This window comes from Temnothorax nylanderi, unplaced genomic scaffold (genome assembly GCF_030848795.1).
Source record: "Temnothorax nylanderi isolate EJ_2023f unplaced genomic scaffold, tnyl_v1.0 TNYL_tig0112_pilon, whole genome shotgun sequence".
Classification (NCBI taxonomy): Eukaryota; Metazoa; Arthropoda; class Insecta; order Hymenoptera; family Formicidae; genus Temnothorax; species Temnothorax nylanderi.
In genome coordinates, this window is record NW_027249174.1 from 515,821 (window position 1) to 534,262 (window position 18,442).

The window sequence follows — 18,442 nt, forward strand, 5'->3', positions numbered from 1 at the left end:
CATCCTACCGCGAATAATATCTCAACGCAGCCGATATCACGAGGATACTCTAAATGTCCGAACGCGAATCGTGAGTAACGCAATTAAACCAACGCGAATATCCCTCTGACGCCATTAATTACGCGTGCAGAATCTAAGATTCGACCGGGCGAACTACCACGCATAACGAGACACGCGGTCGTGAACGCGAAGGGCGCGTGAAACGGCGTATTCGCTATCTCAAACGTCGTCATCGACGCGCCTACCGCGATCTCCAGAGGTTCGTATCTTCCGATCGCGATCCCACGGCCACGAGACCATTCCGGTGCCCCTCGCTCTCGCTATCGATCGCTAAATACGCCTTGTCGGCGGATACGCTAATTATCGCGAATTTTCCCGAGCGAGAGCGCGATCCGGGGAGCGGTGTCGTGGCTTTACATGAAATGTTACCGAGGCAACCTCATCGTAGGAAGATCCTCTCCCGAGGGTCCTCGCCGTCGTCCCAAGGGTCGCTAAGATAGCAGCCGGACGTCGTACTCAGCTCCGGAATGCGAGACAATACCGCGACTTGACTCTCGACGTGCGTCGATTACCGAGGACGATTTACGAATGCTCCCGAAATTTCGCTCGATGGCGGAATCGATAGCGCACCCCACCCCAGGCGTACGCGGCCCCGCGACGTTGGAGCGCGGACCAATGAGGGGTGAGCTCGCAGGCTCGCGGCGGATTCGTGCGTAGGGCCGTGAATTACGGCTTTCCGCAGGGCGCTAAACGGCCCTTCGCTCGCGCGGCAACTTTTCCGGGATTCTTCCCGGCGGCGGACGGGACGTGTCTGCCTCCGTGTTCCTTCCCGCACCGGTTCGGGAATGGTGGCCATCCATCCCGGAATCCGGTCAGCAGTGTGAGGAGGACAGTTGGGCTGATTTTTGCCCCGGCGTCCCGGGGCCCTGCCATTAGGGGTCCGCCCGCCGCTGTGTCACGCGCCGCGCGCGGGTTCCTGCGCTCCGTCGCTTTCGGTGGCCCGCGGGTCGCTTCGATCCGCTTTCCGTCGTCCGATCTCTCGCCGTTATCCTTCTCGTCGACTCCGCGTCCGCTTCCTCTGTATCCTCTCAGGAACTCCAGTCTCAGCTCGGTGAGGCGCCACGCAACAATACAAAATAAAAGGGATCAGTATATCGTAACGCAATGATTAATATGCCCCTGGAGATCTCGCATCGATTCGTTGAACCGTCCTCGGGCGTGAAAAAGGTCGCGAAACCCGCGCCTTGTGACGGCGGCGGGGCGCTGCAACGATGCAGCAAAACTGCAACGTCACAACACATACATAATATTATCTATTTTATAAATTATTTATATGACCCAACATCTAAGTTACTTAACGCCATTTACAATTACGAAGTCCTTTCTAGCTTCCTTTCTTATTATACAATTGCTGTATTTAAAACATATCTCTCGCAAAACGGACAGTTATATTCTTGAAATAATTTTTTTCCGATGCATGCGCAGTTACAGTAGACTGTGTCTATTTGAACAATAAAGTACTACATATTTTTTCTCAATATTAATTAATTTCTCATATCAATATTGCTTTATTAACTCTTTTCACTAAGCTTAATTTGTAAGACATTGCTTGCGCGTTGAAAACTTTTACACATTAATGTAACAGTAAAAAGAAATGTAGCAGTTGAACAACTAATTTTATATACCTTACATCTTTTTTACATCTTGATACCAGCTTTACTTGAATCTAATAGGTGATGGTAGTGTATTTGCTGCGAACATGTACTTTCCATAATCCGTTATAGTGTGCATAAAAATAAAAATGCTGATAAATCAGCCTATATATTTATCATGTGACTGCAATCTGTATTAAAACAGAAATCATTATTTGTTATTTAGTTTGGGTGTATGCACAAGCAACAGACTTACCACAACCACTACTTCAGCATTTCCACGGAATGTTCCGAGTCGCAGTACGTTCCATTCTGGCCAAAATAGAGCACAGCGAAATCACACTCAGGTGAGCACTTAAGGTGACATAATTATAGGAGAAGAATTTGATTTAACAAGTTTGCCTCTTTTATTAGCAATTATTAATTATAAGGAATTATTTATATATATTTTATTAACAATTTATATGAATGTGTTTCCAGGGTCACACACAAACGCAGGACGCAAATGCAATTAGTCCACTAGCAAGGCCGTCCTTCTTCTCGAAATTATCCTCGAAGTTCTCCAAACGGTAAGTTCTGTGATTGATTAAATTTAAAACGATACCGGTATTTGACAGCATGCTAATAATTTGTATGATTGTAATATTACCACTGTACATTTGCGAATATTTTTTAAGTGAAACTTCTTTAGGCACGGTAGTGAGTTTGATTCGCGACACGAAATCACGAACTTCGCGACACGAAAAGTGTAACGAAAATTCGACCAATAGGCGTACGGCGTTGGCGAGACGGCTCCTTCTTTTGGTACGGTAGTAAGTTCGATTTTGCGACACGGAAAAGCGACACGAAAAGTGTAACGAAAATTCGACCAATAGGTGTACGGCATTGGCGAGACGGTTCCTTCTTTTGGCACGGTAGTGTAGGATATAAGAACAGTTTAATATAATGCTTAATATGGGATGAGAAAATACAGGAAGGAACTGAGATTAACACGCTCGATTAACGCTGAGGCTAAGCCTCGTTCCGACTCGAAACTACACACGACGCGAAACGTTACTCCTCGACTTCTCTACGCAAAGGCTTCACTGTTACTGCTGCCTGGGCAACGAATGCCCTTCGCTCGCTTGCTTCCGAAAAGACAAGTGACTCTGTTGTCATAAGACGATCGACTCTCTAGATTCTTCGCTTCTTCGCATGGCAACACGGCATCGCAACATGCGCGACTCGCGACACGCACACACACGTCTTCGCTAACATAACTCACACTTCTTGACAACACGCACACTCAACAACGCACATCTCGATACTCACATCTCGATACATTTCAATACTACAGTAGTAAGTTTGATTTTTCGACACGGAAAAGCGACACGAATTTCGCGACATGAAAAGTGTAACGAAAATTCGACCAATAGGCGTACGGCATTGGCGAGACGACTCCTTCTTTTGACACGGTAGTAAGTTCGATTTTGCGACACGGAAAAGCGACACGAAAAGTGTAACGAAAATTCGACCAATAGACGTACGGCATTGCCGAGACGGCTCCTTCTTTTGGCACGGTAGTAAGTTCGATTTTGCGACACGGCAAAACGACACGAATTTCGCGACACGAAAAATGTAACGAAAATTCGACCAATAGTCGCACGGCATTGGCGAGACGGCTCCTTCTTTTGGCACGGTAGTAAGTTCGATTTTGCGACACGAAACTCAAAAGTGTAACGAAAATTCGACCAATAGGCGTACGAAATGAAACTTCTTTTGGATCGGTAAGTAAATTCGAATTTGCGACTCGAAAACGCGTCACGAAAATTCGATCAGGCGTACGGCACTGGCGAGATGGATATAGTGAGAACTGCGTGTAACACTACATTTTCGAGTTGCGGGCGGCTTGGAGTGACTAATTCCATTGTATTGTTTTTGTATTAATTTCAGAAAAGTTATGGCAAAGCCTTGCCTTCAGAAGTTTCACTTCTAACGCGCGTGGCGACCACGCGTTCATTTTTTTTTTACCGTTCACGTATTTTGTAATCTAAGCCAATTATTCTATTTAAAAGAAACAATTTGACCGGATTATATAATTAAATTATATATTTCCTAATCGGCATCAAGAGACACGGTAGTGTCTCGCGCCAAGTACACGCGGAGCGAGACCGACCGTGACTCTTTTACGCGACGCGACGAGTTGCGAGTACTCGAGATGTTGAGACTCGATAACGAGTGAACGGATCAAGTTCTAAGTAGGCTTGATCGATAGCTTGGGGTCGAATTAGGAGGGGGTTTCTCTTATAATATTCCGCTACGTGCCCTACGAGCGGAGATATTGCGACGCAAAGTCCAAATGTAAAAATTTATTTTTAAGATACGTCGTCGTCTACGTCGACCGTCTCTCATGCCATGCCATCATTTCATTGGGTGGAGTCGCGTCACTTTCACTTTTTCGACACCAGGGCGGTGCTAGTATCGCCAGTTTCGATATGCACATTATACGTGTGTGTACACTGTGTACTGCGCGAGTGCAGATAGTGCGTTTAGCGCGCTGTCACACATCAGTCAGTTAACCTATCTCGAGAGATACGGTAGTACGCGCGGAGCGAGACCGACCGTGACTCTTTACGCGACGCGACGATTAATTCAAGGTAATTGTTTTATGTAATTATCCTATAATTATCTTATTCTATATATTACTGTTACTTATTTTATACTGTTTACTTTACTACGTTTACGTGAGTGTTTACATACAGGTTAACCTATATTATATATTGACGGCAGGGAGCTGATACTGAGATCAAGGAGCCTGTTCACACGAGGCGTTTCTGCAGCGTGATTGCGGCCGCGCGTTAACGTTTGCACGAGCCGCACGCTGTCGCGAGGTAAGGTGCGACAACGCGCGCATACGCGCGTACGCGAAACGGCAGTAACACCGTAATCGTGCCGGCGATATACTGAATTTGAATTGCTTTCTGGAGATTTCGTATCCCTACATCGTGTTACCACCGCTGCCGGAAAAGAAAATTCTCTACGCTTGGCAGAAAGTGACGACTGACACGTTCGATCCCGACTTCGTTGATCGCAGAAGAGCTGGACTCGAGGTACGTTTCCGATTTGCAATTATAACAGTATCGTGCGATGAATGTTGTACTAACCTCAAAGTCGGAGCATCCTTGCTCACCGCTACGGGATCGACATAAAGTTTTAGCGGATTTTAATCTTCCGAATTAGCGTCGCAACAATATTAGTCTTCCATTATCTATTGCCTCACAACTTTTCGATTTTAATATTCTGTAGCTGTATAGTTATTTGTACACAATCGTGATATTTATTAATATACATCAGATTGTTCATGTTTTTGTGCTGTTACAGTTCTATGATTTAGAGGAACTGTTTCGTAACGGTGGCCCCGTGCCAGATACAAATTACATATTCCTGGGAGATTTTGTCGATCGGGGCTACTATAGCTTAGAAACGTTTACTCGTCTGCTCACACTTAAAGCTAAATGGTCCGACAGGATAACGTTACTACGCGGTAATCACGAATCTAGACAAATCACGCACGTTTATGGATTTTACGGTAAGTGCGCAACGATACTTTCTTTTCTGGGCTTTTTTTTACATTTGTGTATAATGAAGCTTTGATTTCATTGGTCTCTTCATTTTCTGTTCTAGATGAATGCCAAAACAAGTACGGCAATGCTAATGCGTGGAAGTACTGTTGTAGGGTATTTGACTTGCTCACAGTTGCTGCCGTGAGTATTTGTATAAAAGATTTTTTATAACTTCACTTTTGATTACGCTCGAATAAAATTCTGTTTTAGTTAATTGATGAACAGGTTCTTTGTGTACACGGTGGATTGTCTCCAGCTATTAGAACACTAGATCAAATTAGAACGATTGAAAGGAATCAAGAGATTCCACACAAAGGTATTAATTGTATAAAGTGATATGTCATTGCAAAAGTTACATAATAATATAAAAGTTACATGACTGGATATTTACTGTTATTGTACAATAATAATAAAATATCGTTGCTTAATTGCCATATTACAGGTGCTTTCTGTGATTTGGTCTGGTCAGATCCAGAAGATGTAGAAACATGGACAGAGTCCGCGTGGTGCAGGCTGGCTGTTTGGCAGCAAAGTGACTTACATGTTCATGGAAGTGAATGATCTTAAACTCATCTGTAGGGCGCACCAATTAATTCAGGAAGGTATGTCTTTGCTCAAATATTTCTGTCGTAGATTTTTTTAATCTCGGAAGTATGTATTGATGACGCATATTTTTATCATGCAGGTTATAGGTACATGTTTAATGACAAACTCGTCACAGTGTGGTCGGCCCCAAATTATTGTTATCGATGTGGTAACATAGCTAGTATCATGCAGTTCACGACAGTGGATCAGAGATCACCCGTGCTGTTCCAGGCAGTGCCTGATTCCGAGAGAGTAATCCCACCTCTAACGCCCACTCCGTACTTTTTGTGATCTATCTTAGTGGCTCATCTGTACGGATGCGGAAGAGAAATGTCTGTGTCTAGACTCTACGGAATCACATGATTTGATTGGCCGGATCCAGGCTGGTACCATGACAGACCCACACATTCATGAGAATATATCACTGATTATACATATTACTCTAGAAAATTTTGATTCCCTTAAAAGAAATTATTTGATGCGTTCTACGATTAAAGTACGATACTTAGAGAGGACTGAATTGTCGTGTGATTGATCTTATTCAGGGAATGTTCTTTAGATTTTTTAAGAACTTTATCAGGTTTTACATGTTGTAAAGCTAACTTTTATATATCTACATAGTATCTGCCATTGCATCAGCCTGATTTTTGTAGCTCGAAAAAAAAAAGAAAACGATATTTTGCATCAGAGCGAATGTGAACATTCTGTGGTCTAGACGCTTTTGCTGTCTACTATGTACATTCTGTAGAGCATTCATATCTCAGAGCAGCATTCTGGACTTTAATGTTCAAAAGACTAAGAGCTTTTAAATAATTTATGAGCGCGAATAACGCAAATAGTCCAGTGCTGTGTGTGAATATAAAAAGAAAATATATCACGTTTAAACATTCCGGCAAAAAGTACACTCTCTGAGTACAGTGAATGCTTCTCTGACATTACAATCGTTGTGCGTAGAATTCAGATTTATTAAAGCGTGAGCATATTATATATAGTACTGTTAAGGTTTTCTTGAACATATAAATGATCTGTTGCTGGTTTAGGTACTGTGTGTGCTGCGTACCGTTCTTTTTTCTTCTAAATCTTCTAAATGCGCAATCGGTGTCCTTAGCAAGAATCGTAAATTCGGCTCTTTTTCGCCGAAGTACAAATAGCGTGTAGCAGTAGCCAAAGTTTTCCTGCTTAGGTAAGGAAATCCGGGATCGTTATAGCATCTGTAGAGAGTTGTCTTATTATTTTTATGTACATGACATTTTTTTACGCTTAATTTTAAGAAATTCCGAGCTCAAATATTGTCTTTAAACTACCTTGACACACATTGATGTTCTTTTCAAGAAAGATATCCACCGTTCGTTCGTCACACACACTTCTCTCTTCTATATATATATATATATATGTATCGATATATGTATTGTTGTCGTAGGAACTGCAAAGAAGCTTTAAAACTCATGCATTGTGCCACTACAATGCCAGCTAGAAAAGTGGCATACCATGACGAAGCGGAAACAGTACAAATAAGATTATACAAATCTTTAAAAGTATAGTCTATGTATGCAGACTTGGAAAAAAGTTTCGGAACATTTAAGGTATATTTTTATTCAAAATTTAACTTATGTTATTGTATCGTTAATTTTTTCATTTATGTTATAAAGTCGATATTTTCCATTTAATGTTTACTATATATAACAGACCTGTAAAGCAGTGTACGACAAAATAATCGACTTGAAAATCGCAACTCAAATTATTATCAATTATGGACTGTTTTTGGAAGAAAATAATTACTTTGAGGAATCATTTAGGGTATGTTGAATATTTCTCATTAATTATATATATGGGACGATCCACGTCACTTTTACCCCCCATCTGTCCAAAATTGGTATGGACGGATTTTAATGACCAAGGGCGGAAAATGTTTGTCTTGAAAAGAGCTTTCGAAAGGCGTGTGGCATATATGCGCAATTCAACATGGCGTCATAGTTATGGCTGCTTAAAGGGATAAATTCAAAATTTCAGATCCAACATGGGCAGATAAAACGGTGAAAAGTAACTAAATTCATGTGAAACTCAGTATTTGGGAAATTTTGGGGTCGCTGATTACGAATCTGAACGTAAAATTGTGAAATTCAAAATGGCGGATCCAATATTGCGGATGCAAATATGAGAAACGGACGAAAATTCCAGTAAATGATCTGAAAACTCTTACTGGAAGGTTTTTTGGGTCGCTGATCACGAATTTGTAGCTAATTTGTTAAAAAACAACAGACAAACCGTGTTAATTGAAATTCTACTCTTAGCGTTACCCAGAGATGACGGCGTGGACGTGGTAGAAATTCATCTCCTTTGGAGTGCTTTATTTTCGTGAGTTTCCCTGGCCTCTCACGCTTCGGGGTGCTTTATTTTCGTGAGTTCCCCTGGCCTCTCACGCTTTGGGGTGCTTTATTTTCGTGAGTTCACCTGTACTGTAGAATGTTCAGTGGTTGCTCACTAGCAGAGTATTTCATGTACTGTAATCTCTTATCAGTACTCTGCTAGTGAGCAACCACTGAACATTCTACAGTACAGGTGAACTCACGAAAATAAAGCACCCCAAAGCGTGAAAGGCCAGGGGAACTCACGAAAATAAAGCACCCCGAAGCGTGAGAGGCCAGGGGAACTCACGAAAATAAAGCACTCCAAAGGAGATGAATTTCTACCACGTCCACGCCGTCATCTCTGGGTAACGTTAAGAGTAGAATTTCAATTAACACGGTTTGTCTGTTGTTTTTTAACAAATTAGCTACAAATTCGTGATCAGCGACCCAAAAAACCTTTCAGTAAGAGTTTTCAGATCATTTACTGGAATTTTCGTCCGTTTCTCATATTTGCATCCGCAATATTGGATCCGCCATTTTGAATTTCACAATTTTACGTTCAGATTCGTAATCAGCGACCCCAAAATTTCCCAAATACTGAGTTTCACATGAATTTAGTTACTTTTCACCGTTTTATCTGCCCATGTTGGATCTGAAATTTTGAATTTATCCTTTTAAGCAGCCATAACTATGACGCCATGTTGAATTGCGCATATATGCCACACGCCTTTCGAAAGCTCTTTTCAAGACAAACATTTTCCGCCCTTGGTCATTAAAATCCGTCCATACCAATTTTGGACAGATGGGGGGTAAAAGTGACGTGGATCGTCCCATATATGTATATCTGGTAATTTAATAGTATTTTCCAATATTTATTTATTTATTTATTTTTTATATTATCCCATATTGTACGAATAGATTTACTATAGTAGTTAATCCGTTTCTTCCTTTATAGAAAAATACACTCAACCCATAGAAAAATCCTTAAAGTTGGGTGTGATTTCGGACCGCCAATAGGTTAAACCTATTGTTAAACCTATTGGCGGTCCGACATGACACCCAACTTTAAGGGTTTTTCTATTGGTTGAGTGTATTTTTCCATAAGGGTTCCGCTCAATAACTGAGCCATCCTGAATACATATGTACCCAAACACGCGCGCATATACACATATGAAACACATGTACACATATAATAACATAATGCGCAATAACATACCTGCACTTGATAAGATAGACAGTCTAGCGGACTTCCGTTTTCGGGTCAATATTCATGATTATTGACGATAAACAACAGATGAAATATTGTTCTGAAAATGTAATTTTTAAAAATATATTATGTACATTTATAATTATAGCAACAAAATACATATAATTAAATTTATTGCAAACATTACCTAGGTAGCACATATTAGTTTCATATACGTTTTTTGAACGTATACGTAGTTTCATAACCGTAAAGATAAATCATTAAAAAACGTTTGAACGAAAATGTTTTTGAAACCATGATTTAAGAAACGTATTTTTTACGTTTCTACAGTTAACAAAAATACCTATTTGTTACATTTTTTCTTTCAAAATTATAATTTGCTTTATCTATATATATAGATAATAGCTTTAATAGCCTTTTTGAGACATTTAAATATTGCACTAATTATTGCACAAAATAAGTCATTTTATCCATGCACATATATCCACTTATTTATTTAAATTAATTTTGTCTTACTGGTCTTAATCTATTTATCATCGGACAAGTCTGAGCTTAGAAAACTTCCAACAGTTGCAAAATAAACGTTCTGTTGAACATGGCCATTGAAAGAACATTTATACGTGTGTTCCATTTTGAAGAACTTTCTAAACTGGTACACATCAGTAATGCAATTAAGTTAGAGTGAAACAAGTATCTGTTTCACTTTAACGTATTGCACGAATGTGCATCAATTCAGGAATTTCTTAGAAAAAGAATAGACGTTATAGATGATATATGCATAAAGCGCCTAGAACATTCTCACGCATGTCTCAAAGACGTCATAAATACGTTTAAAAGACATGAAAAGTGGAAATTTTAAATGTCTTTATCTAAAATATCTTTATTATTAAAACAAAACGTTTCTGTAATAGTTTTTTAAACATTATTTTATCGGAAAAGAAACGTTCCATCAAACGTTTTTCGAATGGACATTTTTACTCATGAGAAACGTTTCTAGAAATCGGTTATAAAACGTTTCGGAAAAACGCTTATAAAACATTTCTGAAACGTGTATGTGCTACCTGGATATATATACTACACATATATGTGTTTGTGTGTGAGTTTTGTATATGTATATGTGCATGCGTATGTGTGTTCAAACTTACCTTCGTTAAATTTGATCGAAAAGTTTGATCGCTATGTTAGATCAATTCGATCAAAAGTTCTCAATATTTTGAAGAACGTTGCAATAAGAAATTTGCGATATTTCTTACGCATACGAAGGTATTCCGCATGAAACGTTACTATAACAAAATGTCAAGTGTGTGATAACATTTCAACACGTTATTTTCACAATGACAGTTGCTTACGAAGTAAGCGCAACGAGAAAGCCAAATTATTGATTAGTAAAACATATTTGACTCCACTTTAAACGTATTTTTTTCATATGATATGAAGTTAATGCCTTTAAACATAAATAACAAATTTCATTTGTTTAATTAAATTAAACGAAAACGAAGGAAGAAGGAAGAAGGAATTAAAAAACCAAAAATGATTTCCGAAGAACAAATTGAAGAATTAAAAAATGTAAATCCCACCGAGCTATTTACTAAGAATGAAGAAATAGATGCAATTCAATTATACGACTCGACTGTGTAAGTAATAATGCACGCGTACACACACACAGATACGAATGCACACGCGCGTACGTACGCATATCCACACACACACACACACACACACACACACACACACACACACACACACACACACACACACACACACACACACACACACACACACACACACACACACACGTACGCACGCGTACGCAAACACACACACGCATGTCAATAAATTAACATATTAAATAAATAAACACGTTAAATGAATAAATATAATACATATATTTTTTATCAAATTATTAATATTAAAAAAAAATAAGAAAGATTTATAACATTATAATTACAATTCTTATCTAGGAGAATGTTTCTTTATAAATATATTACAATATTACAATTTTTCTAATAAATATATTACTTATTATATAGAGAAATTATTGGATTTGTGGACGGAATAGAAGCTCCACGTTCACTGGGTACTAATCAACAGTACAAATTTTTTAAATTTTTTCTGAATAACGGAAACGGTAAGCGTGTTCAGATAGTTGCTTGGAACGAAAATATTGAAACTGTTGAAAAGTTTATACGACCAAATTATGTAAGTTATCTTACTCTTTTTAATAATTAATTCCATACAACATTGCTTATTTTTCAATCATTATTGCAAACTGCAATATTATAATATTGTTGTAAACAATATTACTGTGCATTATTACTGTGCATTATTACTGTGCATTATAATTTTAAACAATTTAATTCTGTATTAAATTATTATTATAATATATCTATATCAATGTAGATAATATATCTCGATGGCGTACAGGCCAGATCACCAAAGAACAAACAGTTCAACTCTGGCAATGTAGCCTTTGAGCTACAAATCCAAAAAAATACTGTTGTCTCAACTTTGGGGAAATATACATCTATTTCTTCAAATATAATACCGGAAAAAGTAAAACTAAGTGAAGTATTCGACACATCAAACTGTATTAGTAAGTTTCATACATTTTTATATTAATATTCTATTATAAATATAATTTATTATTAGAATCTGATTTATAATTTAATTATAATTTATTATTAGAATCTTATTTATATGTTTCTTATTATAATATATCTAATATATATAATATATATTTTTTTTTCTTTAGCATTAGAAAGTTATGTAAAAAGCAATTTTGGAAGTATCCATAACAATAGACTTAACAAAATGATTGGTTGCGGGTCAGTGACCGATGGAAAGTGCAAACTGGAAGTCCATATTGTAAACTTTGAAGATGAAGAATATAATGACATGAACATACGGAAAGGAGATAAAATCGAAATCACAGGGATAATGAGTAATACTGGTACATATATATATATATTTTTTTATTTAAATAAAATAAAAATATCTAACTCTAAATAAATATGTGTATTATATTAAGTAAATAATCTCTTGGACACAATTTAAATAAATAATTTTTTTTAGTGTAATATAATGCTAAACATATTTTAAATTTTATGTAATGTATTTTTACTAATTTTGCAATAGATCCTGCATACTTAATTGTAAACTCATTACAAAATATACGTAAAATCGATGGACACATGGCTATGCAAGTTTTATTAAAAGGAGTAAAAACTCCACAAAAACGAAAAATGGACAAAGATGAAATTTCATCACAAGTAAATAAATTTATATTAATTTTCTGTATTATAAATTAGTTAAAATAAAAATGAATAATTACACAGAATAAAAATATTTTAGATAAAATATGCATATAAGTAAAATACATATCTCAAATAAAAAAATATATATGTTTTTGACCTTTGTAGAACAAAAGAAAAGAAAAGAGCAAAGAAGATTAAAGAAGAATAACAATTTTTATTGAAGAAGGAATTTGGAAGAAGGAAAAAAGAGACATTTAATTAGAGACATTTTTTTTTTGCATCTAAGAAATTAGAATACTGTGGCGACTGTGTACAGTGGCGTCTAACATTACGCACCTGGTAAAGGAATTTGCTTGATATCATTTGGGGAGTGTTCTCGTTGTCAAAAATTTCCTTCATAATACTGTTCAACAACTTGGCATCCTCACTATTATCTACACAAAATGAGCTGAGAAAGTGATAACCGAAGAAACTTTTTACTGCTGGTGCCCAAGCTGCATCCTTCAGTTTTATGAAAGCACCAATAGGCTCGCGTGGTTTTTCCTTGAATCGCTTTTTCTTACATTCTATATAAGAAAAAGCGATTCAAGGAAAAACCACGCGAGCCTTCAATTCTCTTCAATAGACGTGGTATGTTTGGCCCAAATACAATCAATAAATTATCCGATTGTTGCTCGACTGCACTCAAATCTCTTTTGATCTTATTTATATGTCTGTTAAAATTCTCCGTTTCGTTTTTGATAGATTGTACTTCTTGCATAAGTCGCATCATATCGGTTTCCAAATGCATTAATTCAGTTTGCTTAGTGCGTAACGAGGCATCGAATTCATTCACTCTTTCCTCCAACTTTGATAACTGCTCTGTCATTACTTTTCTTTCGTTGTGTTCTTCATCGTTGCAGTATTTTAACTTTAGAATTTTCTTCTCTAACAACTTGACATCTTCAAATCGTTTTTTTTTTGCTTGATAAAGAATGCCACTCGCGTTGCTTATTAGAGAGCGCCTCATTTGCAGCCGAATGTTCTTGTTTCACGCTGTTATAAGCTTCGCTGCTCTCTGTTACTTCCTATTTTTCATATTAATGTAATTTAAACTATTAATGTAATTAAACTGATGTTTATGCCTTCAATACTTATCGCAATTATATGTTTTTGATATTGTCATTAATTTGGATTCAATAAAATGTGATTAAATTGAAACAGAAACAAATTTATAGTTATTCCTTAATATATGTAGATAACAAAATCAATAAACTTATATTTCGTTATTTGTTTATTTTTTTTTATTTGTTTATGGTAAGACAAAAAATAATACAGTTTTTATTATATAACTTTGCACTATGAAGTTATATTTTATTATAGTAATTACATGTATAGTAGGACATAGAATACAATGAGGTAACTAATTTTTTATAAGAAGTTATCGTTGTAAAAATTAAATGTCTTCGCTAAAAGATTAAAGAGTTCTTTGCTTCATTTTGAGAATAAAGATCCGTATTTCCATCGGTTTCAAGAGGACTCTGATTACATTGTCATTAACTTCCACAGTTTGTCTACTTTCTTCCTCATTCTGGATAATATCATTCACCTCTGGCTCCCATTTCATACGTTTATTTTTGCTTAACAGCTGATTAGCGCCAAATATAGTCTCTTCGATCGATTCAATCGTAAACGTCGAGTCCTATTGAAGTAAGATAAGAGAATTGTAAGTCTTAAATTTTTTTATTACATAGACAACTTCAAATTAACCATCATCAAATTTGTGTAATATATTGGCTCTAATTGTAAGAAAATAATTAAAAACTTATTTATAAGTTTAAAAACTCACCTGAATGTTAATCTCAACTGGTTGAGACATCTTCTGCGCCTCACCGACTTCAAAGAGATGCTCCAGTCTCAATAGAACTGTGTCATCTCTCCACGGTTCTAAGGTAAGGATGTGCACGTTTGGCGGCAATGCTTTTTTAAGACCAGAACGCTGCAACATAAAAATGTTAATTAATAAAATCATATTTACTTAAAAAATAACTTATAATGGATATATAACTATAATGAATATAACAAATTTTATTAGATTATTTAAAGTCGAGTTTAAAGTAAAAATGTAGTAAAAAAACTCTAACTAATCCGTAAAAATGTGGTTTTCACATACTAATTGCAAATAATGTTGTATTTTTATGGCCAAATAGAGATCAAGTGTTATACGTACGAAATTTTGGAGTACACCATGTACATCCTCAAGATTATTCGAGAATATATTAAGGGGGATCCCTAAGATGGGATGCAGAGCCATCTCAAGCGCCAATTCCTTCTCCTTCAATACAAATTCATCCACGTCCTTCACTTTACCTCCAAAGAGATGATGCCTGCCTCTCGCTACCAAACCTTCACCGAAGGCAGTTTCATTCAATGCCTCACCTACACCAAACGCGTCGTCCTTTAGAAGCCTTCGATGAAGCTAGAAGCAATTTTATTTATTATATACATATTGTTATTTTACTCCAACATATCTTAAAATGTTTATTAAATTGCAGTAAAATACATAGCACAGATTAAATTCATAACTGATACTGTTTTCTTTAACAATCAATTTGCATTAAAATCTTTTAATTCATAAAATTAACTTTGTAAGTACAAAATTACGCTTATAGAATGAACAGTTCGAATACAGATGTTAAATTCACTTTATAGAATTTAAAATTTGTGCAGTTTACTTTAGATATAGCTTTATATTTGAATTTTAAATTTTAAATTTTATATACAGATTTTATTTATAGATTTACATCACTTTTGTCTTGAATATTTTATTATGTTAAAAAAATCATTTATATTTTTTTATCACTTAAATTTTATCAGAGATAGCATGCTTAGTAAAAATAATTGTAAAGATTTATCAATCAAATTTGTATATCTACCATCAATTCAACGTCAGCATCTTCCAAACTGCTTCCACCCTGAGGACGATCGACGAGGACATTTAGTTTCAATTGCTTCTTTTCATCCTTGAGCGCAATTTTACTGGTCACCGGATAATAATTTCCAGATATCGATTCATACAATTTCACGTCCCACGTGGATCGATAATTTCTCACGCGCTTTAACATCTCTCTTCCATTGCTATCCGTGTAAAACGTTTTGTCTGTCTGTAGATTGCTTGAGTACCTCGTGACTATCTCTCTACCAATCTTATCCCTAAAATAAAGCAGTTTATAATCATTATTTAATCAATTTTTTCTTATTTATTCAGACTTTATAAATCTTATTTATAATTTTTCGAAAAGTTTATATAGAAATATTATATGTATATATAAAACATAAATTTATACTAAAAATTTAATATCAGGTATTATGTGTATATAAAAAATAATAATATTATTAATATATTATTAAAATATATGTAAAATTTTATGAAATTAGAAAAAAGAGAATTTTACGTTAAATTTGAGAAATCTCAGAGATCTCTTATTGCATAGATAAGAATTAAATATTGCGACAATAGAAGCTGATAGTACTTGACAGGTATCGGTCCAACGAGCCAATCGAGTTCGATATATTCTTCTTCTGGATAAATTCGAACCACTTGACTAACCCATTCGTTTATTGTCTGATGGAGTTCTTCTACAACAGGACCTATAAAGAAGTGAATTTTAATATGCATTTATGATATGTCATTTGGAATAAAGCTGGCTTAATGGATTCTATAGACCTTTGTATATTTTATATGATCCGGTGTACGCAAAATTCCTGGCCGATGTTTCTTTAGGTCTGAAGATATAAGATGATCTATTAGCGAAGATCTTGTTATTACCCTCTGCTCCTATGTAGTATTGGAAAGATTGTACGACGCTCATGTCCTGCTTATTCCAACGTATTGCTAAGTTACCATTGGTATTGACGGATATATTATACAGCTAAAAATTACAAAACAAATTCAATTATTATTTTCGAGATTATTTAATTAAACTTACTTTATTTTTCTAAGACTAATTTCGTAACGTTATAAAGAAAAATTATGAGACTGACTGTTTGTATATAGAACTATGTATATATAGATTGTCTATAAATAAGAAAATTATCTATGAAGTTTGAATTCTGATTGTGTGTTATAAAATATTTTATCCATGTACCAATGATAATTTCATTAATAGGAAATTAATGTAGGTATTCTTAGAATATATTTTAAATATATTATTACATAACAATTAATTAATTAGTTTCTTTTTTGACTTACAGTGAGAAAAGATGATATTTTAACAGTCTACATTAAATTTTAACTTCCAATGATTTATATTACACATTTGTATGTGGATCTATTTACCTCATTACTTATAAATTTCCCTGATTGAGGTTGGTCAACTACATTTTCTTGCGTCTTGGCGACAATATAAACCTGAATACCGAGAGGAGGGATATTTGAAGCGCGAAAGACGACTTCATTTGTCGCGTTGCTTTTTCTTCCTGGGATTTTCTGTACTGCTTCGGGAATCGGTACCATTTGCGCGGGACACTTTCCTTCGGGGCACATTTCTTTAACACCCCCCCAAAAGTAGGTACATATATCGTGAACATTTTTGTAAAATTATTATAAACTAATAAAAATGCGTGTACTTTACATATTTATATTTTTAATTAATATATATATTTTATATATTTTTTAAACACAAATTTTAATTGATATGTAGAAATAATATTACTTACTATATCTATTTTATGTAAAAAAGTATTATCACATTTCGTAATTATGATATATGTATATACGAATTATGATATACGTATAAAAATGCCTGTAATTTTTGAATCTATATACATTTGTATTGTATATTATTTTAGAGAATATATTTTAAAGAAATGTACATACCTGAGTAAATAACATAAGAATTTCCTTGAACGGGGACGCGAACATAGGTGGAAACAGGCCTGCTTAGAGGGTTGTATACTACAACCTCAAATATGTCATTTTTCTCGGAAAACGCACACGAGCTAATGTTTAATTCCAAACACGTGAAGATTTCAAAGGTCTCCGACGTACTATTTGCCCATTTCCTGTTTTACGAACATCAGCAAAAAAATTATTTTTTTTAATTTTATAAAATAACATATAGTAAATCTGTGTGTAATATTTGTGTATAGAAACGCGTATTATACAATTATTTTATATTATATATTTTTATTTTATATTTTGACATTTAAATTAAACTTAAAATTAAAGTAAGTTTTGGTAGAGAATACTTACTTTATGGCTTTCGAGATTATTTCTCCGGCGTTATATATATGACATACTTGCTTCATCAATATGTATATTCCCACTCTAGCTAGTTATTATCTACCGAGAACAGAAAAGGTATATGTCATATATAACCTAATCCCTCATAAATTATAACTTTCATTTATATGTGTATATAAATAATGTATATAAATAATAATAATACTTATTGGTCGCGCGCGTGCGTGTGTGCGTGCATTTATATGTGTATACACATATAAATGCACGCACGTACACACACGCACGTGCGCGACCAATAAGTATTATTATTATTACCTCTATCGATGCTTAAAACGTCTTGGCTGTCTAAAACAGTATCTTCGTCATCGGTAGTAGACGACGACGTTCGTCTCTACAATCTCTACGTTAGGTTGAAAGACGAGATCTTGTCTGTCACTCATATAACCTGAATTATCAGCACCTTCCTGATGACCACCTCTTGGCGGTAAATCCCGAACGCGATCTTTACTGCCGTCCAAAGTATCTCTACGTAATCCTAAAAAACGTATATCATGTATTATATAAAATCCT

At 35.4% G+C, this 18,442-nt stretch overlaps 1 protein-coding gene and 1 pseudogene across 1 annotated transcript; one reads left to right on the forward strand and one right to left on the reverse strand.

Moving 5' to 3' along the window:
- The first annotated feature begins 3,488 nt into the window (after positions 1-3,488).
- On the forward strand, positions 3,489-7,222 carry LOC139776127 (serine/threonine-protein phosphatase 6 catalytic subunit-like; annotated as a pseudogene).
- Positions 7,223-14,457: 7,235 nt separating this feature from the next.
- LOC139776128 (lysosomal alpha-mannosidase-like) lies at positions 14,458-17,937 on the reverse strand. Its single transcript, XM_071712617.1, has 8 exons — positions 17,882-17,937; positions 17,507-17,691; positions 16,967-17,175; positions 16,355-16,559; positions 16,161-16,278; positions 15,564-15,840; positions 14,858-15,106; positions 14,458-14,626 (listed from the first exon to the last, which is right to left on the reverse strand). The coding sequence occupies exons 1-8, from the start codon at positions 17,935-17,937 to the stop codon at positions 14,465-14,467; spliced, it is 1,461 nt and encodes a 486-aa protein (XP_071568718.1). The 3' UTR covers positions 14,458-14,464.
- Between the last annotated feature and the right edge of the window lie 505 nt (positions 17,938-18,442).

Bases quoted from the DNA above. Each gene is read 5' to 3' on its own strand.
- LOC139776128 (XM_071712617.1), bottom strand. From the start codon at position 17,937: ATGAAGCAAGTATGTCATATATATAACGCCGGAGAAATAATCTCGAAA. The intron at 17,692-17,881 runs GTAAGTATTCTC...TTCGTAAAACAG, and splicing joins ATAATCTCGAAAGCCATAAA to GAAATGGGCAAATAGTACGT. The intron at 15,841-16,160 runs GTACTATCAGCT...GCTTTATTTTAG, and splicing joins GTTGGACCGATACCTGTCAA to GGATAAGATTGGTAGAGAGA.